The sequence below is a fragment of the Carcharodon carcharias genome, chromosome 10, assembly GCF_017639515.1.
Source record: "Carcharodon carcharias isolate sCarCar2 chromosome 10, sCarCar2.pri, whole genome shotgun sequence".
Lineage (NCBI taxonomy): Eukaryota > Metazoa > Chordata > Chondrichthyes > Lamniformes > Lamnidae > Carcharodon > Carcharodon carcharias.
In genome coordinates this window covers 17528085-17553827 of record NC_054476.1, presented here as the reverse complement: position 1 = coordinate 17553827, position 25743 = coordinate 17528085, and the positions used below count along the sequence as shown (strand labels likewise).

General features: G+C 44.7%; 1 protein-coding gene across 1 annotated transcript in view; it reads left to right on the top strand.

Moving 5' to 3' along the window:
* The window catches only part of ano5a (anoctamin 5a), a 266097-nt gene that overhangs the window by 218794 nt on the left and 21560 nt on the right, over window positions 1-25743 (top strand). Inside the window, exons 4-13 of the mRNA XM_041198339.1 lie at window positions 1356-1424; window positions 3372-3656; window positions 4851-4964; window positions 10597-10712; window positions 14447-14581; window positions 15314-15416; window positions 18573-18633; window positions 18876-19027; window positions 22770-22844; window positions 24625-24847. Of these exons, the coding sequence (XP_041054273.1) occupies window positions 1356-1424; window positions 3372-3656; window positions 4851-4964; window positions 10597-10712; window positions 14447-14581; window positions 15314-15416; window positions 18573-18633; window positions 18876-19027; window positions 22770-22844; window positions 24625-24847 (1333 nt within the window). The remainder of the gene's footprint in view (window positions 1-1355; window positions 1425-3371; window positions 3657-4850; window positions 4965-10596; window positions 10713-14446; window positions 14582-15313; window positions 15417-18572; window positions 18634-18875; window positions 19028-22769; window positions 22845-24624; window positions 24848-25743) is intronic.

Here is a 25743-nt window from a genome sequence, read left to right as displayed (position 1 = left end):
TTCTGTCTGGCAATTATTTTAAACTGCCTCAAATCCACATTTTAATAAGTCAGAGAGAAGTTTAGTGCAGGCTGTGTAAGTGTTTGCGTTGTGTGATTGAATATTTCAACATTACTGATGCTTCAGATATCGATATTTCTGCCATATTTCTGTTCCTCGTAATGATCAAGAATTTTCTTGTTTCATTCAACATGGAAATCAAACAAGAACAGGATAAAAACATAAGACAAAGGAGTAGGCCAGACGATCCCTTGAGCCGACTCTGCTATTCAGTGATAACAGGCTGATCTTTGACCTCAATGTCACTTTTCTGCTCAATCTCCTTATCCTCTGATTCCTCAGAGTGCAAAAATCTATCTATCTCGGTCTTAAATATACTTAACAATCACTATCCATGGCGTTCTGAGATAGAGATTTCCAAAGATTCACAATCCTCTGACCCTTATTCTGAGCTTATGACCCCTGGTTCTAGACTCTTAAAATAGAGAGACTGAAACTACGGACAGTACTCTCCGGGTATGGTCTCACCAAAGTAGCAAGACCTTCTTACTCTTGTACTTCCGCCCCCTTTCAATTAAAAAAAAACACAAAATTTGCCTTCCTAATTGCTTGTTGTACCAGCACACTGCCTTCTGTGCACAAGAATATCCAAATCGAATGGCTATCTAATGGATGTCAGCTCATAAGCTTGTTTCAAAGGCTTGATTTATAAAAGGAAGGCTAAATGTGAGTTTTCTTGTTTGAAGGCCTTTGGACTATGCAGCAATTTGTAGCACCACCTTTTTTTTAAAAAAAAAGTGATTATCACAGAATCTGATAGCACAGGAAGATGCTATTCAGCCCATCGTGACTCTGCCAGTTATTTGGAAAAAGCTGTCCAATTACTCCCGTTCTCCTGCCCTTTCTCCATGGGCCTGCAATTTTTCCCTTCTCAAGTATTTACCCAATCCCCTTTTGAAAGTTATAATCTACTTCAGGCACCCATTTCACATCATAACAACATGCTGAGTTGTTTGCCCTTCTGGCTGGAGACCTTCTATGTTGTTTGGCAAGGCTGAGTATGGCAGCAAGGTCAAAGAGTCATTGCTTGGCCCACTGGCTAATAAACCCAATATGCCAAGTACCGCAGCCAATTGGCATTTTCAATCCAGATGGGTGGAGGAGGAGAGTGGAAGTACATTTAGCACCAAGGGTTACCGCTGACAGATCACTCTCCATGTAACTTTCTGCATGAATTGACTTGTGAGACATCTGCGTAGGATATAGGTAACCTTTTCAATTGAGGTCACAAATCCAGCTCCTTTGCTGAAGATGCCAGTGAATGAAGTTCTTTGTGTTAAATTTCTCTTTTTCAGGAAAGAAGAAAAGAGTTTGAAATAAATCTGCTGAAGACAGGCCTTGAACTGGAAACTGAAAGTAAAGATGTAAGTGAAGATCACTCTGAATCCATTGTTCCATTAGCAGCCGTCTAGGGCCAAAGTTCAGGAACTCCCTTCCCACTTTGACACTCCACGTCTCCTCCTTTAAGACGCTGGTTAAAACCTACCTCAATCTCCTTTAGCTTGGTGCCACTTTTGTCAGATTCCACACCCATGAGGTGCAAATGGGACATTTTGCTAAATTGAAAGCAATATATAAATGTTGCTTGTTACTGTTGTTCACTATTTATAGAATAGCCATAAACATGCTAGCTAGAAATTTTGTCAGAGTTGCGCTGCTCCACTGGAAGTAATTTGACCAGAACTGCAGTGGATTCCCCAGTGAAGCACACAAGTGGGGTTCATGCTGCACTTCTTACATAGCAGGGGCATCTTAGGGTTTGTGAATGGAGGAAATTTCAGTCCCTGGCTCCTTAACTGAACACACAGTATGGAACATGGAATGTGACATGTTGTACTACATGTGCTTTTAAAGACAGGGAAAGAGTTCAGTGGATGTGGGTACATCTAAATTTTAAGAGCTTTATCTCAAATACATCTAACCCACTGCTTTACTTGGCCTGATCTATCAATGCATTCTGGTCAGGTGTATATATGAGACCGAGATTGTCTTGGAGCAGATCTTCAATGAAATGACATCTAGGAGAGGCAGGTAGGGATAATGCTGCAGTGTTTCACAGCTGATTAGGAAGTCTGAGTTTGGATCCCAGGGAGTGTGCCTGAATGAAAAGACCCGAGACACAATTGATATTGGTCCTCATCAAGCCCGTGAGCTATAGAAAGCAACAGGCAGCTAGATCAAAGATAGGGCCATTGATAGCACAGCATGTGGCCCTGAGGTAAATGAAGAAGGCGATTGGAGGTTGGGGATGGCCATTGGGATGTCGTATCATCAAGTCAGGAGACGGTGGTGACTGTGAGGAGATGGCAGCTCCCTTTAGGGCATTAGAAGGTTTACTGAACCAGTACCTGGATTGGACTGGTTGTCTTATGAGGAAAGATTGGACAGACAAGGCTTTTGTCCGTTGGAGTTTAGAAGAGTAAGAGGCGACTTGATTGAAGCAGGGTCCTGAGGGACCTTGACAGGATGGATGTGGAGAAGATGTCTCATCTTGTGGGCGAATCTAGTACTCGGGGCCACTGTTTTAAAAGCAAGAGGTCACCCATTGGGGACAGAGCGGAGGAGAATTTTTTTTCTCTGAGGGTTGTAAGTCTTTGGAATTCTCTTCCTCAAAAGCAGTGGAAGCAGAGTCTTGAATATTTTTAAGGCAGAGGTAGATAGATTCTTGATAAGCAAGGAGGTGAAAGATTATTGGGCATAGGCGGGAATGTGGAGTTGAGGTTACAATCAGGTCAGCCAGGATCTTATTGAATGGCGGAACCTTTTCGAAGGGTCAAGTGGTCTACTCATCCTAATGCGTACATTTGTATAAACCAGTCATCCAGTGAGGTCTCTGACCTGCATTAGGCCCCTTATTTGTACAGCACAAGGTGCATCATGTTGGGCACATCATTGTGTTTTTAGCTTTCACCAAAGTACTTCTGGCTCATGATGAGCATGTGCTTCCTCTGCAGAGGAGATAGTTCAACAATTGTAAACTGGGCATCGTGCAGCAGAATTTAGAGGTCTCAGTGCTCAGGCACTGGTTGGAATGCAGCATTTGCCCTGAATTGCACATGTAGGGAATGGAAAATTCACCCAGAATTAAATTATGTTTCCTGCATTATGGCCAGATAGCAAGCTTGACATAGGGACATGGGTAAAGCAGCTGACTGTTAAACCCCTTGAGCCTGTTTGGCCAGAGATCAATAAAGCTGGCTCAATTCTGGATGCTCTCGTCTTCCTGGTTAATGATCATTTTGGGGGAGGGGGATATGAAACTTAACTGCAGTGTAATGCTACAAACTAAGATGAGATATGTGTATTTCCAGGATTCAGATGATGGTAAAACTTACTTTACAAAGATTCATGCTCCTTGGGATGTCCTGGCCACATATGCAGAGGTTATGCACATTAAAGTGCCCATTAAAGAAAACGATATTCCACAAGCAAGAGAAAACCCGTTTGACTGGTTGATGAACCCGTTTCGTCTGAATCCAACAATAATAAACCCAGAACCAGATTACTTTACAGCACCTTTCAGTAAACAGCGGCAGGAGCTCTTCCCCATTGATAATCCAGAGACCTTTTTCTCACCCTCTACCCGCAACAGAATTGTAAGTATGGCTGAGTTTAAACCCTTTGCTATTATGTACAGGCTTAGACCATAGTGCATTGAGTATTCTTTAGCATTATAACATTTCCCGGACCAGGACGTTGGCCAGAATTTTCCCGTCGGGGATTTGGGGGCGGGGTCCACTCGCCCATGGGAAAATGACACAGGAGGAACCCCCGACATTATCCTGGTCCATTTAAATCTTTAGGAAGGAGGGCTGACAGGGAAATCAGCTGTTTGCCCGCCGACCTGTCAATGGCCAGTTGAGGCCATTAACAGGATCATTGAGCTCATTGAAAGACCTGCCCGTCCAACCTTAAGGCTGGCAGGCAGGCCAGGAGCCCCAGCGGGCTTCTGAACAAACATGAAACCTCACCCACTGGCGGGATGAGGTTTCATCTCAGTTTTTAAAAAGCTTATTAAAGTTTCACTCATATTTATTAATATGTCCCATCTCGTGTGACAGTGTCACATGAGGGGGACATGTTAACAATGTTTACCTTTCTCTATTTTTAAAGTTTTTTTAAACATTCAGTGCTCTCCCTGAGACAGTACTTAGCCTCAGGGAGCAGTGCGTGAAAGAACGCACTTTGACAGATGGGGAATCCCTCCACCCCCCTGCACAGGAAGCGCATAGCACTTCCTGTCGGGCAGGCCGCTGGGCAGGCCTTAATTGGACCGTCCACTTAAAATGGCGGCCGGCCCCATTTCGGTGGCGGAGTTCGGCCGCCCGCCCACTGCCAAGCCGGTGGGGCCCTCCCACCCACCAAGGTCAAAATTCTGGCCTTTGCTTCTGTTTCGGTGAGCCTCTCTTTGTTGCACTGGTCTGTTCTGTTTGCACAAAATGTAAACCACAGCATCTGTGAGGAAGCAGAGGATAGAAGACCAGAAGCGTAGATTAATCTTTAACTGCAGGTGCTACCTGATCTCATGAATATTTGCAGGTTGCCTTTTTTTTAACAGGCTGCTTGTGTTCTGCGTTTAAGTGCTTTATAAATATGAATCATTTTGTTCCTTTGAATGTTGGAGCACTGGATTTTAATAAGGGCTTCATTAGTTGTACAGGCTTTTTTAAAGTTTTCCCCTAAATTGTAAATGTTTTTGTGAGTTTCTAATCCTCTCTCCTGTGCTGTATGTAGAAAGTGTGCTGCACGCTTATTCACATAATATTCCTCTCTCTCAATTCTTACTCCAGGTATATTACATTCTTTCTCGATGCAAGTATGCAACAGAAGATGGAAAGAGGAAATTTGGGATTAAGAGGTTGCTCAACAATGGCACGTACACTGCTGCTTTCCCACTTCACGATGTATGTATTCTGTTCAGTCTAAATCAGATTATTGGTGTTTGAGCTCTTAGTTGGTTCCCAGTGATTTCAAAATATGTCTCATGTTGCATGTCTTTGCAATAAAATGTACCCTCTGTGGTTCAGTCCTATACCTAATATTGAGGGTGTAAGACTCTGAAGCATTGCACATGTGCATGAACACTTTGATGTTCTGCTACCCTCACCTTAGTCTCAAATTTCCACACGTTCCTGGGAATGTTACCAGCTATTATTAGTCAGCCACTCTCCCCTCGTAAGCAGATTCTTCCTGAAAATGAAAGTGCCGATGAGCAGAGTGCACGTTGACTAACTAAGGAAGGGAGAGAGTGTTAGGGGTGACTGAGGAGTGGACAAGCATGCTGCGGAGGGAATGCTCCCTTTGGTATGCTGAAAGAGGAGGTTCCTATTTGTTCTTTTGCTTTTGTATTCACCATCTCCGCTCCCCACACCCAATGTTCAAACTTTTGTGTCAACTTATCTGATCCAGGAGCAGAAATGTAATTGTTGTGTCAGTAATATAAATATCTACTCTAATGATTCACAGTTTTGGAGTGGGTTTTTGTATCCTTTCAGCCAATGACATCTCCACAAGCATGGAGTTTATCCACAATAGTTGAATGACATTGAAATATGTAAATAATTTTCTTTTAAGCTGCAAAGTACTTTTCTCCCTGCTGTCCCTGATTAAGAAGGTAGGCAGCGAGACTTGTTCAGTGAGACGTTGGCACCCTTTAACGCAGCCCCATTCATCATGGTGCTGTGGGTTGGATCAATTCTCCGACTGAACAGGGAAAATGTTTTTGCTGTGTTCTTGGAGCAGGTTCAGCATCACCACAGCTGGCTGAATAGAGGTTTTATAGCTGGCCAGAATGGGAGGTTAACTGTATTCTGCTACACCCAGTTCCCGTGCCACTGAAAATATTAACATTGATTTCCAGCCAGTCACCACTTTCAAAGTGACATTTGATGTTTGCTTTTGAAGTCAGACGTGTTTACCTGGAGTTTTGAGACCTTGTGCATCAACAAAAAATGCTTTCATAACGGCAGTCAAGCTTCACTAGGATCAGACAACTCTATTTGAACCACTCTGCTCCAGTTAGCCTGTTCCCTTCACCTGGATCTTTCATTATCACATTAAGGCTGGCTCCCTGTCATCAAGCTGTGGTAATATATACTGGAACTAGAATGCTTTGAAAGACTAAAGTGGGTAACATGGTGGTTTGACAAAAGCATATGTATTGAATTGGGCCCACAGACTGAGGGAGGTGAGCTGAAGAATTCATCACTGTCTCACCATTATGCATGGCTCATGTGCAGTTCAGCTCACTTGAGCTTAGTCACATGTCTGAACCTCCAAGCCAAGCCACTGAGGAATCTATTCCATCACTCTGGATTTAGAGAACTGAAATATTACCCTGTGTATCAGACTCAGTAAGGTTAGCTCAAGTCTGCACCAGTGTCTGATCATTTTAACACATTGCTACACTTTTACTCACATATGGGAGTGTCGTCTTCTTCTTGGGTTCTCTGCCCAAAGATAGGTCCTTTGCGATTATTTATCTAACCGTGACAGAATGCCCGTGATTTTTACTACAGGTAGGGCAAGGAGGCGGGCCCCGAGCCTACCTCAGCTGGAATGGGGATCATCGGCTGTTGGCATTAATCTGATCCATGTGCTAGCCGTCTAGCCAACTGAACTATCCAGCACCTCCTCCCCCGACTGCCACACCCCCTGTTAGAGTGCACAGCAATGTAAATAGCTCTGTAAAACTGTTCCATCACTGTCCCGTCTCCAGCTATAACATATCAGCCAAAATTCAGATAAGGAAACTCAAACAGAGCTTTGAGCGATTTTTTTAAAAATTCATCCCTAGGATGTGGATACCACTAGTAACACCAGCATTTATTGTCTATCCCTTATTGCCCTTGAAAAGATGACGGTGAGCCACTGCCTTGAACCACTGTGGTGAAAGTAGTCCCACCGTGTTGTTAGGCAGGGAGTTTCAGTGCTTTGACCCAGTGATAACAAAGTAACAACAATACATTTCCAAGTCAAGGTGGTGTGTGGCTTGGAGGGGATCTTGCAGATGGTGGTGTTCCCATGCACCTGCAGTGCGTCTCCTTCTAGGAGGTAGAGGTCGCGGGTTTAGGAGATGGTAGCGAAGAAGCCTTAGCTCAGTTGTATTCAGGTAAACACTTCTACACCTTCAATGTGCTGCTGCTGCTTATTCTGACTGTAAGTGCGGTATCTGCAAAACTCTGATTTCTGCATCCAGTTGCTTAATGTAGAAGAAGTGACCAGCTCTCAGGAAGTCCATACACAGCTATATTAATTCAGCCATACTCTTCATCCTAAACACTTTTAATCTTATGCACCACAAAGGACCTTCAAATCTATGCAAACAGCAAGCTGTACATGGTAAATTTGTTATCAAGCGGATGATATTGTTGCAAAGTAACTTCCAACTATTAACTAACATGTATGTGTGGTGGTGATACACACTTTGGAGGACAGCAGGGTCCAGCTAACTATAAACAATGTAACCAATCGGGCATGAATAAAGTAGCATTATTTAGTGTGTTTTATTCATATTAGAATCTTAAGTTATAGCAAGGACTTAGGAGTTCCACCTTTCATCTGGTCAGATGATTTTAGACTTGGGGCACCACTTGCTGCCCTTACATCATTTCAGATGGCAGATACCACTTGTGCTCAGTTCACTTCAGTTCAGATTTTGCCTGCGGAAGATAAATATGGCAACCAGTAGCGAATGCTGAAATTACCTATTGATCAGTGTCAATTCGGAATTCTAATTTGGACGAGCTCTTTCAAAAGTGTTAACTCGTGAATAGGGTTGCTGCTGTGCCAGATTCGTGCACTGAATTGAAATTTGTTAAGTGAATGGGTGAGGCACTGGCTGTCAGATATTGTGGTCAAACAGCCACTGCAGCTATTGAGGGGTGGATGACAGAGTTGCATCTTCTACGATCGATGATGTCAGTATTCCCCTTTAACTTCACAGAGGAATAGTTATTGCTGAAAAAATGGACATGCTGTCGAAACTTTTCATTTGGCACTCATCAGGACAGATGCAAGAATCCCAAATTTCAAAGGGAACAACAATTTATACTGCATGAGATAAGGGTGCTGATCGGTTGGCAAGTTGACTCTAATTAGTTGAGATGTTGCCATGGAGAATGCACCAGGGAATTATTGTCCCCCAAGTTTTTACTTAATTCAGAAGATGCGCAATGCCTGCACAAGTTCCTTTTGCCTGCAGAGGTCCCTGCATATGAATAAATGTAGCTTCTAGCCAGCATAAGTGAGCCACATTGTGAGCCTGACTGATAAACTTAGATTAGTTGATAGTGTTATTCTTAGCATGCACAGGATTGCCTGGCTGTCCAAGTACTGTCCAATCACAGAATCACATCTCACATTAGACATTGTGTTCTGAGTTTTGCAAGCACGGGTTGTTTGAGTATGGTCAGTACTCTGCCCATTTTCAACAAAGCAATGTGCTGTTTGATGTGATCCGCCAGTCATTGGGCCACCAAAATATGATGCATGAAATCTATCCTGCGGGATAATGGCTACTCCAATCAGATCATTGCTTGCCATGTATCACGCATTGTCACAAATAGGCCCAAGGCCACCACTTTCAGACGTGTAAAGTGCCTAATCTACCTTAAATTACTCTGGAAGGGTAAGGTATCTCAAAAAATTGAGCAACAGGTGAAGCTAGCTGTTTCACACTGCTACTATGCAGTAGTAATACAGGTGATGCTTTCCACTCTCAGGATGCTGCTGTCAAGCAAAAAATGTTCTACCTACCACACAATTGAGTAACGTGGAATTTGAATTTCAGTGCCGGTGCTTCTGAACAATGTTGGTTCTCATTTCCTTGGTTCTCAAGTCAAACTAATGAGGATTAAACGTTTGGAAAATAAAAAATGATTTTCCCTAATTGATGCAACATAAGTTTTTCCTGGAAATCTATGTCCTGAATGCATTAATAAGTGAGAATGACCCTCTCTCTCTCTCTCTTTCCTTCTCTCTCTCTCTCTCTCTCGTGCTCATTTTGCTGCAGACCTCATTGCCTTTAAGAGCAGCTGTATGTATCTTGTGGTGAGAAATGTTGCTATTATGCACTGGCGGCGCGCCAACTCAAGCAGCTTGACACGTGCACCTAGACGAGTATTATGAAATTGTCTTTAAAAATAGCACCATGCAGTGCTGAATGCGATGTCACATATTGTGAAGCTCTTTTGTGCACTGGTTTAACCTATTTGTGCAGCTGTACTCTATTCTGCATATTGTTTATAGAAGTATACATTGACACACTGTAATTATGCTCAAAGTGTGGCACTTTTGGAATCAGTGTAGTCACAGTGAGGATGGGATGGTACTTGGGCAGGAATGCTTGGGTGACATTGGGTTAAGAAGCCCCTTAACTTGGGCAGGCGGTGATGCACTCTTGCAGTAATTTACCCTCCCATAGCAGGGCGTGTTTCTGAGCTGGTGAGGGAGATCTCATTTTACAGTTCTTCAGCCAGCTTGGTTTCCTAAGCTCCAGGTGGAGGAACGGTGCATCCTGTGCTTCGACTGGAAAATGTTCCAAAGGTAATGAATGTGCATTATTGTGATGGCATTAAAAGGCTTTGCCATAATGGGAAAATTGTTACTCTCAGTAGAATTGTGCTAGTGGGTGCACCTCGCCAGATGAGAGATCACCCTCCATCCCCAACAGCTGAAATAAGGGATCAGAGGAGATCTCAGTGCTGGTCACTCGTCACTTGTTTCCTTTGCTGAATGGTTTGGAGGCCAGGGCAGAACGGTGTGTGTGGAAAAATCATGATGCTTTATTTCACAAATCATTATATTGTCTGGGAAATGACAACAAGCCTTTAACAATGCTGTTATGTCATCTTGTTCCCACAAGCTTGAAATATTCACACTTTTAGATTCAAAATGATGGAGCTTCATCAAGTGTGAATCCTACATTTCTCCATTTGGCTGGTGGACTGATGCATTGCTGCTCAGCACTTAGCTGCAGTGTGACAGTGAATGTGGCATTCTGGATGTGCATTCTCATGACAATTAGTTTCTAGCTCTTTACAAATAATATAACACTTGTTTAATATTGAATTTCTGAGGTTGTTTTCTTTGTGAATAAGGAAACATGTTAACATAGGGTCAGTAGCTCAGACAGTCCTGAAACTCTATCCTGCAATCAGGCTGCAGCTGGCAGAATATCACACTGCAATGAAGCAAATTCAAAATGCATTGAAGCTGTTTATTGCATAATTTCAGCGTCAGATGTTCAGATGTCCAAGGTACCAAATGTGTACCATAACAGGACCAATAAATGGCATCTTCCTTTATCGTAGATTAGAAGGAGAATCCACTTCTGCACTGCAACTTGTACATAAGAAGGAATGGGGAGTGGCTGCTGACTGCTGTGTGTAGTAGTTTATGCACTGCCTTTTCACTTCAGCATGAAATTCATCCTAGATTCACTTTCGTGTACATCTACGTTTAAAAACCTTTCCCTTTCATTGCTCTAAAGCGATAAAGCGGTATTGTTACATATTTGCATGTTTGTTTCTACAGTGTAGATACTGGAAGAAATCACATGACCCCAAGAGTGAGAATGAACGATACACGTTATACAAGGAGTGGGCTCGCTTTGGCCGATTCTACAAGGAGCAACCTCTAAACCTCATCCGGTGAGAGGCTTTGAATTGTTTAGATTATATTGGGCTTGACATTAAAGCTGAAGGATCCCAGGTGTGCAAAATAGTCCCTACCAGCAGGAATGTGCCTCCCTGCCCCACAGGAGGCTTTGGACCTTCACTGTAAATAAAATAAAAAATAAAGACTACAACTCTAAAGGGAATAGAGGAGCAGAGGGACCTGGGTTTACGTGTGCATAAATCGTGATGGTGGCAGAACAGGTTGAGAGAACAGTAAATAAAGCATACAGTATCCTGGGCTTTATTAATAGGCACATAGAGTATAAGAGCGGGGAAGTTATATTGAATTCGTATAAGTCACTAGTTCGGCGTCGGCTGGAGTATTGCGTCCAGTTCTGGGTGCCGCACTTTAGGAAGGATGTGAAGGCATTGGAGAGGTTGCAGAAGAGGTTAATGAGAATGATTCCATGGGTGAGGAACTTCAGTTATGAAGATAGATTGGAGAAGTAAGGGCTGTTTTCCTTGGAGAAAAGGTTGAGAGGAGAGTTGATAGAGATATCAAAATCAGGAGGGCACTGGGCAAAGTAGCTAGGGAGAAACTGTGCCCATTCATGAAAGGATCAAGAACGAGAGGGCTTAGATTTTAAGTAATTAGCAAAAGAACCAACAGTGATACGAGGCGAAACTTTTTTTTTGCAACGAGTGGTTGAGATTTGGAATGCACTACCTGAGGGTGTAGTGGAGGTAGATTCAACTGAAGTGTTCAAAAGGGAAGTAGACTGTCATCTGAAGAGGAAGAATGTGCAGGGTTATGGGAGAAGGCAGGGGATTGGTATTAGGTGAGTTGCTCATTCAGCAAGCCGATGCAGGCACCATGGGCCAAATGGCCTCCCTCTGCTAATAATTCTGTGATTTTTTTCTCTCCTCTCCATTCAAAGTCATACCCTGTCTGCCTGCTCCCTTACTTTGTCAATCTATTTAAAAAGAAAGACTTGCATTCATATAGCACCTTTTCACAATGCCTCAATGCACTTTGTTGCCAATGTACTTTGTGGAGTGCAGTCACTGTTGGAAACATGCAGTCAATATGCACACAGCAAAGTCCATACAAACAGAAATGTGATGATGACCAGATAATTTGTTTTTGTGATGTTGATTGAGGGATAAATATTGACCAGGATATGGGAGATAGCTCCCCTGCTGTTCTTCGAAATAGTGTCATGGGATCTTTTACATCCACCCTAGCAGGCTGATGGGGCCTTGGACTCGTCCAAAAAACCGAACCTCCGACAGTGCAGCACTCCCTCAGTCCTGAACTGGAGCATCACCTTTGATTTTTGTGCTCAAGCCGTGCAAGGGGACTTGAACCTGGAACTTGTAAATTCAGAGGCAAGCATGCTAACAGCTGAGCCATGGCTGACACACAATCCAAAAACATATAAAAGCATTTATTTCTAGTCCATGGAAGCTGCCACCCAATTTGCTGCTAACACCTGATAGAGAATCATGCCAGGTGGAAGTGCAGAGGGGAAGAGTGGAAGTGGACCTGGGAGATTGGTGTAGCTAAATTAGAAAACCCTCCAGTGCTCCTCTCAAAGCACAACATGGGACCTGACAAACCATGGCCTCAAGTTTACAGATGGCCCTGGAGTCGATCCTTTTCTGTAATCATTCACAGATTCTTGTTCCAGCTGATGATTTTCTCATTCTCCCCATGTCTCACCTGTATCACAGTTTAATGAGCTTTTACATTGTTACTGGTTCAATTTGAATTCCAGGAGAGTATGGCTCATGAGCTGGACAGAAGCAATGCTGGATTTCCACTGTGGACTCTGCTCCCTTATCCTGGCGACAGATTTCTGCAGCCATAGAAAATGGGGAGGATAAGTCCCTAACAAAAGAAAGTAAAAGAAGCCAACTCACAAATTGGGGCCAGGAATCATAGTTTGAAAATATAATTGGCCAGTGTTAAATCATTTCTGCGTTATTTTAATACTTGCTTTCACACCAAGTCCTGGGCAATAAGCTCCGTAAATGGGAGTGAAACACGCATGCACCAACGTATTATTGGGCATGAAGACATTGGGTCACATTCCTGGCATCATCATATCAGCCTGGGATAATACAGTTAGCGGGCAAGTGTGGAAATCAGGAGCCTGCCCGCACTATGCAAATTGAAGGTAATAGGCTAGTTGTGCTCATTAAAAAGGCAATCAACTGCTTTAATACTTGCAGAATAGAATAAAACACTTTCAGAGTGGAATTTATGCCAGTCATATTTCCCATTTTTTTTTATCAGGCAGACTGTAATTGTGGGTTGTCTGAGGGCAGAGTTCAATCTTGGCTGTTCAGTGCTCTTTGTCTGCTGGAAGTGCTTCGTGGAAGAAGTAGATGTATACTGACTTAAATTCCTGATTCAAGAACCTGCGACCTCATACAGAGGAGTCCATTTCTGCTTTGTGCTGCTAAAGAGGCCAGAGTGGACCTTTAAATCACGGGCAGTGACCTCGATCCGGGTCACGGCCGACGAATTCCAATGCCGAATATCCCACCCTACTGCTCTGATTGGGTGGGATACTCTCAGCCTGCCGCCCGGAACCTGCCTCGCACTCATAATTGGCCCAGTGACACACTGTTTGGCATCCTTGGGCGGCAGACTTGGAAGTCTGAATGTCGGCCGCTTCCGGGTGCTTGGCCACACTGCATGCCACACTGGCGCATGTTATTCATCCCCGTGTTTTTCTATTATTCTTTCTTCTGTTCATTGATTGGTTTCCTTTTATCGGGTATCGCTGGCTAGGCCAGCATTTATTGCCCATCCCTAATTGTCCTTGCTCAGGGGGCATTTAAGAGTCAACCACTTTGCTGTGGGTCTGGAGTCACATGTAGGCCAGGCTAGGTGAGGATGGCAGATTTCCTTCCCTAAAGAGCATTAGGTGGGTTTTATGACAATTGTTTCGTGGTTATCATTAGATTTTTAATTCCAGATTTTTTTTTAAATTGAATTCAAATTTCACTATCTGCCACAGTGGGATTCAAACCCGGGACCCAAAGCATTACCCTGGGTCTCCGGAATATGAGTCCAGGGCCAATATCACTATGCCATCACCTCCCTGAAGCACATGGGTTTCTTGTTTACCACCATTTGTTTTGATTGAGTTTCTCCTATGTTGAAACCCCAGTTGTGTAGCCTAACTGAATTTTTAAAAATTATTTTATGGGATGTGGGCATCACTGGCAAGGCCAGCACTTGTTGCCCATCCCTAATTGCCCTTGCTCTGAATGGCTGGCTAGGTCATTTCAGAAGGTAGTTAAGAGTCAGCCACATTGCTGTGGGTCTGGAGTCACATGTAAGCCAGACCAGGTAAGGATGGCAGATTTCCTTCCTTAAATGACAGTTGGTGAACCAGATGGGTCTTTACAATAATCGATGCTAGTTTTATGGTCAGCATTACTGAGACTAGCTTTATATTCCAGATTTATTAACTGAATGCAAATTCCAACGGCTGCCTTGGTGGGAGTTGAACCCATTACTAGTCCAGTGACATTACTATTTTGCCATCATCTCCCCAGTTTGACCTCTAATATAAGGGACAATTTTCCAATTGTGCATTATCAGCAGGAAGCTTTGCCTGGCTATAACAAAGAGTTCACATTTGGGAAATCGTCTCTCAATGGACTTTACAACATGCAACACATATTGGATTAATCTGCTTTAAAATTTTGAGTCAGTGTACTATTTAGCTTCTCTGTTTCTACCTTTCTAGAAAGTACTATGGAGAGAAGATTGGGATATATTTTGCCTGGCTGGGTTTTTACACGGAGATGTTAGGAATAGCAGCTGCTGTTGGCTTCATTTGCTTTCTGTACGGCTGCATAACCAAGGATGGAAATGTATGGAGGTAAGACTCCCTGTTCATTTTGAATGGATAACATTTGAACAATTGGGAGGGAGGCTTTTTTTGTGTGCCATTGCAAGGGAATACCAGATGAGAAGCCAAGCCACTCCCTGACAATTCAATGCAACTTAGAAGTGAAGTTCAGGCTGTTTCCTAACTTGCTTGCTGTGTTTAAGTTTAAAAACCTGCCTAAAATATTGTATTCCCCTGATATCCCCCAAAATACAACAAAATCAGTAAACTACCTTGCAACGCGTTTAAGAGATGTAGCTCAGACACAGTAAGGCCGATTGTAAATCAGGGACAAAAGCAGACAGTGAAATGCCTGGGTCCCCAGAGTATAGGGCCATGGAGATTTTAACTCCTGGGCCTCATTTGCACACTCTGACTCTGACTCCTACTTGATGCTGGTGGGGATGATGTCAACGCTGGCAGCTAGCAGCCAACGTTGTTTTGGTGGGGGGGGGTGGTAACACGCAGGCATATGACACTGTCGTCAGGGATACATAGAGTCAGCGCTTGGTAAGGTTAATACGGATTGATGGGGTTAGGGGTCAGCAAGGTCACGATCGGGCACTCCTTTCCTTCTGTACCAGAATAATCCTTTACTAAAAAAAAATGAAAACACGAAGTTAAATGACAAACTTACTTTTATTTCTCCAATCAAATGTGTACTAGAATTTAAATTACGAATAAGGTCTGGGAGTTTACTGATCAGTTTTTCCATCCTCCTAGTGATGAAATCTGTGATGCTGAGCTTGGAGGGAAGCTCATCATGTGTCCCCTGTGTAAGGATTGTGACTTCTGGAGACTGAATACCACCTGCGAATCAACCAAGGTTCGTAGCTTTGAACAGGGGGAATTCCAAATAATATAGCTGAGAAACACTGCCCTACATGGCCCCTCCAGGTGTAAGATAGTTCAAAATGTTAGTGCCTAAATTGGTTTTGAAATCTATGTATGACCTGTTTTGAAAATAAATTGGAAAATTTGGAAATTTGTTTCCTAGCTGCCAAAACTGCTTCCTTATCATTCTTTTTAAATCCTCTCTGCTTGGATCACTCCATTATAACTGTGTGATTGGCTCTTGTGTCAACTGTCAACAGAGAATATTAAAGGTTGCCCTGATTTTTTTTTTACTCTGTTGTTGGAACTGTTGATTGTTGTTGCAGCTAATGATCTAGATTGGGTTGTCAAAGCAATCTCTGATGGAGGCCAACAGGTAAATAGAAGATGGCTTTTGACTAAACATTTCTGAGATAAAGGAAGAGATTTGCTATGCTAATTGGCACGGTTTTGTACATAAACTAAGTACAGATTAGATTTTATTTCATGATTTTTTTTTTCCTTCTGATTCTCACTCAGATTCTTGAAATTTGTTTTTTTGTTCTCTTTTGCTGACTTTAAGCTATCAACACAAAGAGAAGAACCATTTCTCTCGGGCTCTTGATGTTTTACCCCCATTAAAACCCCACTCAAAAATTAAGCTTGTAGTTACTTCCCATTGGAGCCAATTTTGGGGGTTTGGAGGTCTGGGCCTTAGACTTGATGCTATGGCTTTCCATATGACAGAAGTTCAGTGCTGCTTCTTATGATGTAAAGGAAATTGAGAAGCAGACAATAGAGGCATGATGGGTGGTTTGGTGAAACCAAAAGAGAGTTAAGCACAATTTTTATTGATATTATATTGGTTATATTATATTGATGATGAATTAATATGGTACTTGTGGATTATTCTTTGGCATTGCTAGCATAAGTCATGCGGTACACACTACATACCTGGCACAATTAGATATATATTGATTTTGTAGTTTCAAAATTTCACAATTTGATAAATGCTGAAATAATGACAACTCAGACCAAATAAAACTGTGGTCCAGTGCTCCAAAGATTGGTTAAATTGACGATACAATTCAGCTTTTAAGCTTTGAAATATGGATGCCGTCTTTGAATTCAGAATTTGAAAACTGGTGCTTTGTATCATTTCGGGATGGGGACTGTGGAGTAACTGTAATGTTATTAGACTAGTAATCTTGTACTCCAGACTAATACTCTTGTGTCATGAATTCAAATCCACCATGGCAGGTGATGGAATCTAAATTCAATTAAGTAATAAAATCTGGAATTGAAAGCTAATCTCAGTTATGGTAATCATGTAACTACCAGATAGGTTTTTACAACAATCTGGTTCAATAATGTTGTTTAAGGGAAGGAAATCTGCTGTCCTTCCCCAGTCTGGCCTACATGTGACTCCAGGTCCACAGTAATGTGGTTGGCTTTTAACTGCCCTCTGAAATGGCTTAACAAGCCACTCAGTTGTATCAAACCACCTCGAAAAGCCAAAAAGGAATAAAAGAGGACAGACCACCCGGATCAGAAATGACAATGGCCCACCCTTCCCAGTCGATTCAACGACATCATAACTGATCTACCTCGACACCACTTTCCTGCACTATCCCCATATTCCTTGATGCCTTTGATGTTTAGAAATCAATCGATCTGTGTCTTCAACATACTCAATGACTGAGCCTCCAAAGTCTTCTGGGATAGAGAATTCCAAAGATTCGCCACCCTCTGAGTGAAGAAATTCCTCCTCATCTTGGTCCTAAATGGCCTACCCCTTATTCTGAGACTGTGTCCCTGGTTCTAGACCAACCCCTACCCAGCCAGGGGAAACATCCTTCCTGCATCTACCCTGTTCAGTCCTGTAAGAATTTTGAATGCTTCAATGAGATCCCCTATCATTCTTCTAATCTGTGGAGGATACAGGCCCAGTCTCTTCAATCTCTCCTCATCGCACAATCCCATCTTCTCAGGGATCAGCCAGGTGAACCTTCATTGCACTTTCTCAATGGCAAGTATATCTTTCCTTAGGTAAGGAGACCAAAACTGTACACAATAGACCGCCGACTACAAGTTCCCCTCCAAAACACACACAAGGGCCAGGATTTTCCCCTCGGCGATTAGGGGGCGGGGCCAACTCGCTGAGGTGAAAATGATGCGGGATGACATCAGGAGGAAGCCCCGACGACATCCCGGTCCATTTAATCTTCAAGAAGGCGGGCGGACAGCGAAATCAGCTGTCCGCCCGCCAACCTGTCAAAGGCCAATTAAGGCCATTGACAAGCCTTGTTAAAGACCCTGACCATCCAACCTTAAGGCTGGCGGGCAGTCACATGAGGGGGACATATTAATAAGTTTAATATTTCTCTATTTTTTGACTTTTCTTACCTGTCAGTAAACTCCGAGATAGCACTTTGCCTCAGGAAGCAGTGTGCTCTTTCGAACACATGCGTGAAAGAGCGCGCTTTGACAGTTGGGGATTCCCTCCCCCCCCCCCACCACCCCCCCCCAGCACAGGAAGCGCACAGCACTTCCTGTCGGGCAGCCCGCCCACTCAAAATGGCGGCAGGCCCCATTTTGGCAGCAGGGGTCGACTGCCTGCCCTTCGCCGAGCCGGTGGGGCCCGCCCGCCCACCAAGGGCATAATTCTGCCCCAGGCTGACTTGGAACTATATCGCTGTTCTATCACTGTCACGGGATCAAAATCCTGGAACCCCCTTCCTAATCTCATTGTGTGTGTACCTACACTAGATGGACTATACCCGTTCAAGAAGGTGACTCACCATTGGCTTCTCAAGGGCAATTAGGGATGGGCGATAATTGTTAGCCTCGCCAGCGATGCCCACATCGCCTAAAAAAGCGAACGAACAGTAAGTGCAGACACACTGCACCTTCATCCATTAAGCTTGACCTCTTCCCGCTTCCCAAGTGAAAAGGTTGGCATATCCATGCACCACTCAAGTGCACAAATTGAGGCGATTATTGGAGTTTAAACTTGTAAAAGGGCCTCTATTTTAAAAAGATGAGCGAGAAACTTTCCATTTCTGTTGGTTCCTGATACTAACCCAGGTAATCCGCCCACTGCTGCACTGATTTTGAACTTTGCTCAAGAAAGGTCTGTCATTTTCAAACCTTTTCTCTTTTGCTGCAGAATTCTCACTTGTTTGACAATGCTGCCACCTTATTCTTTGCGGTGTTTATGGGAATCTGGGGTGAGTACCTTTTGATGTTACAGTTGGATAATGTAAAATCAAAAACAAAACTATATGTCCATTTAATTGGTATTCACCTAATACAGCCACAACGCGCAAGTGCTAAAAGCCTTGACTCTACCGAGGTTGCTTATGTAGGTAAATCTGTGTACCAACAGGCAATAGAGAATGCAGTTTTCAAAAGGACAAAAGCTGACGCTTGATTATGTAACTTGTGCTTCTCCTTTTGTTTTCTCGAGCAGTCACTTTTTTTCTGGAGCTGTGGAAACGACGACAAGCCAAGCTCGAGTACGAGTGGGACCTTGTGGACTTTGAAGAAGAGCAGCAACAACTCCAGATACGCCCAGAGTATGAGGCAAAGTGTACTCACCACAAGAGAAACCCCGTCACTCAGGTGCGATTAGTGGGGTAAACCGTGACATGCCGGGCTCAAACTCCTGGTTTGGGTGCATTCGACATGAATCAATTTCTGTCAGGAGCATGAGCTGGAAAACTAAGGGACCACAGTGGTGGGTTTTGATGCACCAACATTAATGGAGGAACAGTCAGGCAATGTTAACCGATAGAAACCCTGATCAAACGTCTGGTCATTTTGTCGAAGGGTGTTTGAGTCCAACTGCTGCTAAAGTTGTTCCCTAGCAATGTTCATTTGGAAACTTAATCTACCCCGCTGCACGCACACCCCACCCCGCCCCCCCACCCCAGCCCCTACCCCCCACCCCCCACCCCATCCCACCCTCTATCCTGCATCCTTCCTCAAGGTGAAACCATTCCACCTTGATCAGCCTAACTGACTACAAAATGCCTCACTCAATTTCTTGGACCTGGTATTCATGTTCAAGCTGCCAGAGCAGGCAGTTTATTGGGCAAAGGCTGATTAAAATCTCTGCGAAACCTTCTCCTTGTGGATACATGAAAACCTGCTGCGTGGTGAGTAGAGTCTAACCCCCAGGGTCACCTGCAGGTCACAAAGTGCAGGATAAAGGCAGAAATGTGTTGCAAGGTTACAAATGCTGACAAATCACCAGAACAATGCTTCAGGAATTTTATCAACGTCATTCGAACTCCAAAGGCGTGTTATTTTCTTGAAATTCAGTCCAGTCCAGCCTGAGATGTTCTCTGTAATACAATACAGAACAAAAAAAACATGCTGGCAATTTTGCTGCTAGCAAGGTGTCTCAGAAAGCAGTGCAAAAATGACCTTAGTCATTAGTTCTTTTTGGAGGGAGTAATATTATCCGCTAGATGGCAGGAGATCTCCTCTGCTGCTTTTCAAAATAGTGCCTTGGCATCTTTTATGTCCACTTGAGGGAGCAGACAGGGCAATGGTTCGTCTGAAAGACGACACCTCCAATAGTGGGACTTTAAGGTGCAGCCTGCTGATTCAGGAACCAATGTGTTGTCACGGAGGCACAGCTGACACCTGGGGCTGGATTTTCACTCTGGGGTCAGGATAGTTTCCAGGTCCCGAGCCCACGCCTGCTTTGCTATTTTTATGTGCAACCCTCCGAATTGGGCTGGCGCCCAATTAATGGCGGCGGGCGCAGACTGGAGACAGAAGCTGGCTCTGGGCGGTGAATCTTAAAGGTGGACAGCAGCCCTGAGTGGCTTGCCATTGCCCTGCAGAATGTAGCAGGCAGGAGAGAAGAATACCAGCTGCCTCACGGCCCAAACACGTGCTTTTAATGGTCAATCACACCCTCGATCTGCTCTGCTCAGGCAATCGTAACCGTTCCACTGCGTGAGCACCTCAGTAAGAATTTTCCCTTCTTTTCAAAGCTTTAAATCAGCGGCACCGCTGGGCTCCCGATCGCGGTGCTTGTGCAATAACATGCCCCAGATTGTTCGCTCTTCCTGTCCCCGGCTTTGAAAATTTCCATTGGTCCCACTCCAGCTGGTTAACAAGACCCTCAAGGAGCCTGACAGACAGTTAATTGGAGGCGAGCAGGTTGCTAGCTCACTCCCACCCTCACTTTGAAAGTTTCAGGGTGCTCTGCAGTCTTCAGAGTGTCATCCAGGTGCAGTGTTTTCAAAGCATGCCCACACTCCTCCTCAACCCCAGGTGTGATTGAAACCCAGCCCCTGGTCACCGACTCAAAACTACACAATTAATTCACTGACAAATATTCACAAGTGTCAAAGCTCAAGGGCTGCGTGTTCGCCGGGTTGAACAGAGCGATTCATGTTTGGGCGCAGACCCTCCTTCATTTCCACCTGAAGCATTGGCCTGAATTTTTCGGATGGCCGGGGAACATATCCCTGCCGACTCCGCCCACCCCACAGCCAATTTACACTCCAGCAGGCATTAATTGGCTGCAAGTGGGACTTCTGCCCCTCTCTAGAGAGGAAGTCCCACCTTAGAGAGCTGCTGGCCAACTCTCCAGCCCCTGCAGCGACAGCGCTGCAGTGGATAGGAAAGGACATTCAAGAAGACATCGGAGACCAAGTTTGGGAATTGGAGGCCCAGATAAGTTCAGTGGGTCCCAGGGCGGGGAGGGTAGGGAAGGTCGGGGTGGGGGGGGGGCGGGCAGTGCACAAGGGGACCAATTGGGGTCTCGGGGAGAGGCCGTGGGAGAGGGAGGGATGTCCCTTAAGGGGGGAGCGAGTCGTCCGACTTCAGAAGGGGGCTTCTGAGAGAGCCACCTCCCCTACCCCTTCCTGTCCTCGGTGTAACTTTGATGTATTTCAGGCTTCCTCCCACAGAGTTTCAAAGTTCCCCCCAACCTAAAATTTGAGGTTGGACGGCAAACGGCCCTTAAGTGGCCTTTAATTGTTCAAACATGGTTCACACATGGAAAAAGGAGCTGAACTCCAGAGGTGAGGTGAGTGTGATGGAATACTCTCCAATCTCCTGGGTGAGTGCAGCTCCAACAACACTCAAGAAGCTCAACACCACCCAGGACAAAGCAACCCACTTGATTGGCACCCTATCCACACACATTCACTCTCTCCACCACTAATGCACAGTAGCAGCAGTGTGTACCATCTACAAGCTGCACTGCAGGAACTCACTAAGGCTCCTTAGCATATTCCAAACCCATGACCGCTACCACCTAGAAGGACAAGAACAGTGGACACATGGGAACACCATGACTGGAAGTTCCCCTCCAAGCCACTCACCATCCTGACTTGGAAATACATTGCCATTCTTTAGACAGCACCTTCCAAACCCATGATACTACCATCTAGAAGGACAAAGGCAGCAAATAGATGGGAACACCACCATCTGGAAGTTCCGCTCCAAGTCAGTCACCATCCTGACTTGGAAATATATTGTCATTCTTTCACTGTTGCTGGGTCAAAATCCTGGAACTCCCTTCCTAACATCACTGTGGGTGTACCTACACCACATGGACTGCAGTGGTTCAAGTAGGCAGCTCACCACCACCTTCTCAAGGGAAATTAGAGATGGGAAGTAAATGTGGCCTAGCCAGCGACACCCACATCCCGTAAATGAATTAAAAATAAATAAATTGGGACAAGGGTGGGCTTCCTTTCTGAGGCCTTGCCCGCTTCCATGTCAAATCGCTGTGTGGTCAGTGGTCGGAATGGGCAGGAACCCAGACGGAATCCTGTCCCTTCAATTTTACACTCCCCCACCCCAGCTAGAAGCCCACTGGTGGGGAGTGTAAAATTCAGGCCATTAATTTGTGTCTGCTCACTGCACAGAAAGCTGCCTGCCCTGCCGAGCGATTCCAGCGTTAACTGTTTTTGTTTCAGATTTCCAGAATCTGCATTTTTTTTGTTTGATTTTTATTTCAGAAGTAATCCGCTTCACGTTTCTGGTCCCTCCGTCCCCTATGTTCTGGGTGTACTTGTTTTGAGACAGAGCGTGTGCAGCAAAACACTTTTCTCCGTAACCTATGTAGTGAGGTTATACCGTTATCTTCCTCCGTTGTCTGTGTTGATGAAAATGGCTTTAATTCTGAAAATGGATTTCCACTGAAATTCTACAAGCGGGAAAAATCTTACCTGAAACTTTCTAAAATGGATAGCATGTTGTATTTATTCATTTGCCAGCTGTATATTTTCAGTGGCTTGGCTGTTCGGCTCAGATTTCGGTGTCTTGTGTAACATGGTCACACTTGGGGATGCTCTGTTTTTGCACTGTGCTAACACATGTTAATCTGTTTCAGGAAATGGAGCCTTACATCCCATTGTCTAACCAAGCATTACGCTCTTTTCTGTCGGGGGCTACAGTCTTGTTTTGGGTGAGTGTTGCTTTCAAATTCCTCAGTACCAAATTCTTGTCACCGCCACTGACAGCCAGCAGTCCAGTTTCGGCTCCAGGTTTTCACCCATTTTACTGGTCGTTTTTCTCCCACCACCATCCCTTGCATCCCATTTTCTTAGCGTCTCCTCCTCTCCTGCTGAAGATGTTAACGTTCAATTTTACTAGCGTGGGGCTGAAATTGGACACGAGGAGAGACGAAGAGCAGGCAGAATTGCATTTTCCACCCGTGACACAATACCACCTCACAAACCCTACCGATACGACAGATGGGGTCACCACCACCTGGAAGTTCCGCTCCAAGCCACACACCATCCTGACTTGGAAATATATCGCCGTTCCTTCACTGTTGCTGGGTCAAAACCCTGGAACCCCCCTCCCTAACAGCACTGTGGGTGGACCTACACCACAGGGACTGCAGCGGTTCAAGAAGGCAGCTCACCACCACCTTCTCAAGGGCAATTAGGGATGGGCAACAAATGCTGGCTCAGCCAGCGAAGCCCACATCCCATGAACGACATTAAAGAAAATTATTCAGTCTGATTGGAGTCCAGGGAGCTGAATTTTAGGCAGAGCGCAAAATGCCGATTTTGACACATTTCCATTTTCGTCCAGCGGCATTTCTATTCATTCAATTTAGGTCAGTAATTCCTCACAACCCCAGTTTCCCATGGCTCCTTATATAAAAGTACATTGAAAATTTTTAGTTGCTTGCAGCTGCTTGTTCTTTCGTGGAAAGGGTTGAGCCGGCATGTTTTAGGTGGAACTTTTTCGCGACACAGCATACATTACAAATTCTCTCAATAAGTAAATTCAGATAAGAGCAGAAAATACAAGCGATTGAACAAAATCAATCTTAAACTGTCCCAGTGTAGCTCTTATGTCCCGGAGTGAGCTTTGAACCCACAGCTGTTTTTGACTGTGTCAAATCGAAATTCTGGGCCGGATTTTGCCCTCGTCGGGCAGGCGGGTGCGGGGGCAGGTGGGAAGCTGACTGCCGTCCGCGATGGGTGGGGGGGGCCTGACCGCGATTTCAAGTGGACGGGCCAATCAAGGCCTTCCCAGTGTGAAACACACGCGGCAGCAGCACTCAGCTGCCTGTGTGGGGTGGTGGGGGGTGGGGGGGGGGGAGAGATGGTCGAGTGGGGAACTTTGCGCATGCGCACGGGTGCGCGCAAGAAAAGCTCCCTGAAGCACGGAACCACCTCAGGGGGATGAAGTTATTAAAAAATAAAAATAAAGAATTTTAAGGTGACTCTGTCACCTCATCCACGGATGTGACTCTGTCACATGAGCAGGGGCATGTTAGAAATTAGTATGAAATTTTTTTTTAATGATGGATTGAGACCTCACCCTGCCCGTGGATGAGATTTTGCTAAAAATGTAAAGGCCACTTGGCCTTTTCTCCTGCCCGCCAACTGTAAGGTTGGACGGGCAGCGAAAAATTGAATTCAATTAGACTGTTAATGGCCTTATTAGGCCTTTTAATCGTTGGCAGGCACACTGCCAATTCCCACGTGCCTGCCGACTGAAATATCAAGTGCACAGGACACTCGCCCGACCACCATCGCGCGTTATTTTGCTCTCGTTCGAGTTGGGCGCACCTCCGATGTGTTAAAAATTCTGGCCCTGGAGTGCACAACGCGCTGAAGTTGCTGTCAGTACAGTGCAGTAAGCAATGGCACAGAGGGTCGCTGCCATGATTTTCTTCGCTATTTAGTAGCTTAAGTTGTACTTCCGTTGTTTGCCTTTTTGCATAGATCTTTTTAATCCTGATCTGCGTCATTGCTGTTATCGTGTACCGCCTCTCGATGTACGCCTCCTTTGCCAAGATCACTGTGAATATGAAGGAGGTTAAGTACATCGGTACGTTCTTCACACCCCAGATGGTAACATCTGTCACAGCCTCCGTACTGAACTTCATCATCATCATGATTCTGAACTACTTCTACGAGAGGGTTGCAATTTGGATCACGGATCTTGGTAAAACTCTGCATTTACCACCTTCCTCCACAAGAACTTGTTTCTTACTGTTTTACTAAAATTTTCACAATTTTACACATGACCCTAATTACTTAATTTACTCGCTTAAAGCTCACCTTTTAATGTTGTGGTTTGCTATGCTGAGAGATTGTGGGGGCGGTGTGCTGGAGGGGTGGAGGGTCATCCCGTGTGGAACTGAGTCTCTTGCTTGGCCACTTCACAGGGCAGTCAGTCAAATTAATGTTGGACCAAATTAATGTTGTACCTACATGGACTGCAGCAGCTCAAGGAGGCAGCTCACCACCACCACCTCAAGGGTAGTTAGGGATGGGCAATAAATGCTGGCCCAGCCAGTGATGCCCGCATCCCATGAGTGAACACAGAGAAAGGAAGCGCTGGAACAATTAGGCAGGTTTGGCAGCAACTGTGGAGAGGGAAACAGGATTAATGTTTCAAGTCTAATATGACTCTTTTTCGGAAGTTGGACTGGAGTGAGACTGGGTAAGGGTGGCAGAAACACTAAGGAACAGACTGGATTTTGATGGTATTGGCAACTTATGGATTGTTTAAAACTGAATTTAGATTCTCAAACTCCCATCGTGGTGTTTGACCATGTGATCTGTGCATTATTAATCCAGGCTTCCAGATTACTAGCCCAGTAAATTAACCGTGATGCCACTCCTCCTGTTCAAGACCAAAAGCCAAATACTGCGGATGCTGAAAATCTGAAATAAAAACAGAAAATGCTAGAAATACTCAGCAGATCTTCCAGCATCTGTGGAGAAAGAAGCAGGGTTAATGTTTCATGTCTGTGATCGTTCATCAGAGCCCAGAGTTCTGGGTGCTGGACAGGTAGCAGACACATTTTAATCAGAGAAGTGTGAAATGGTACATTT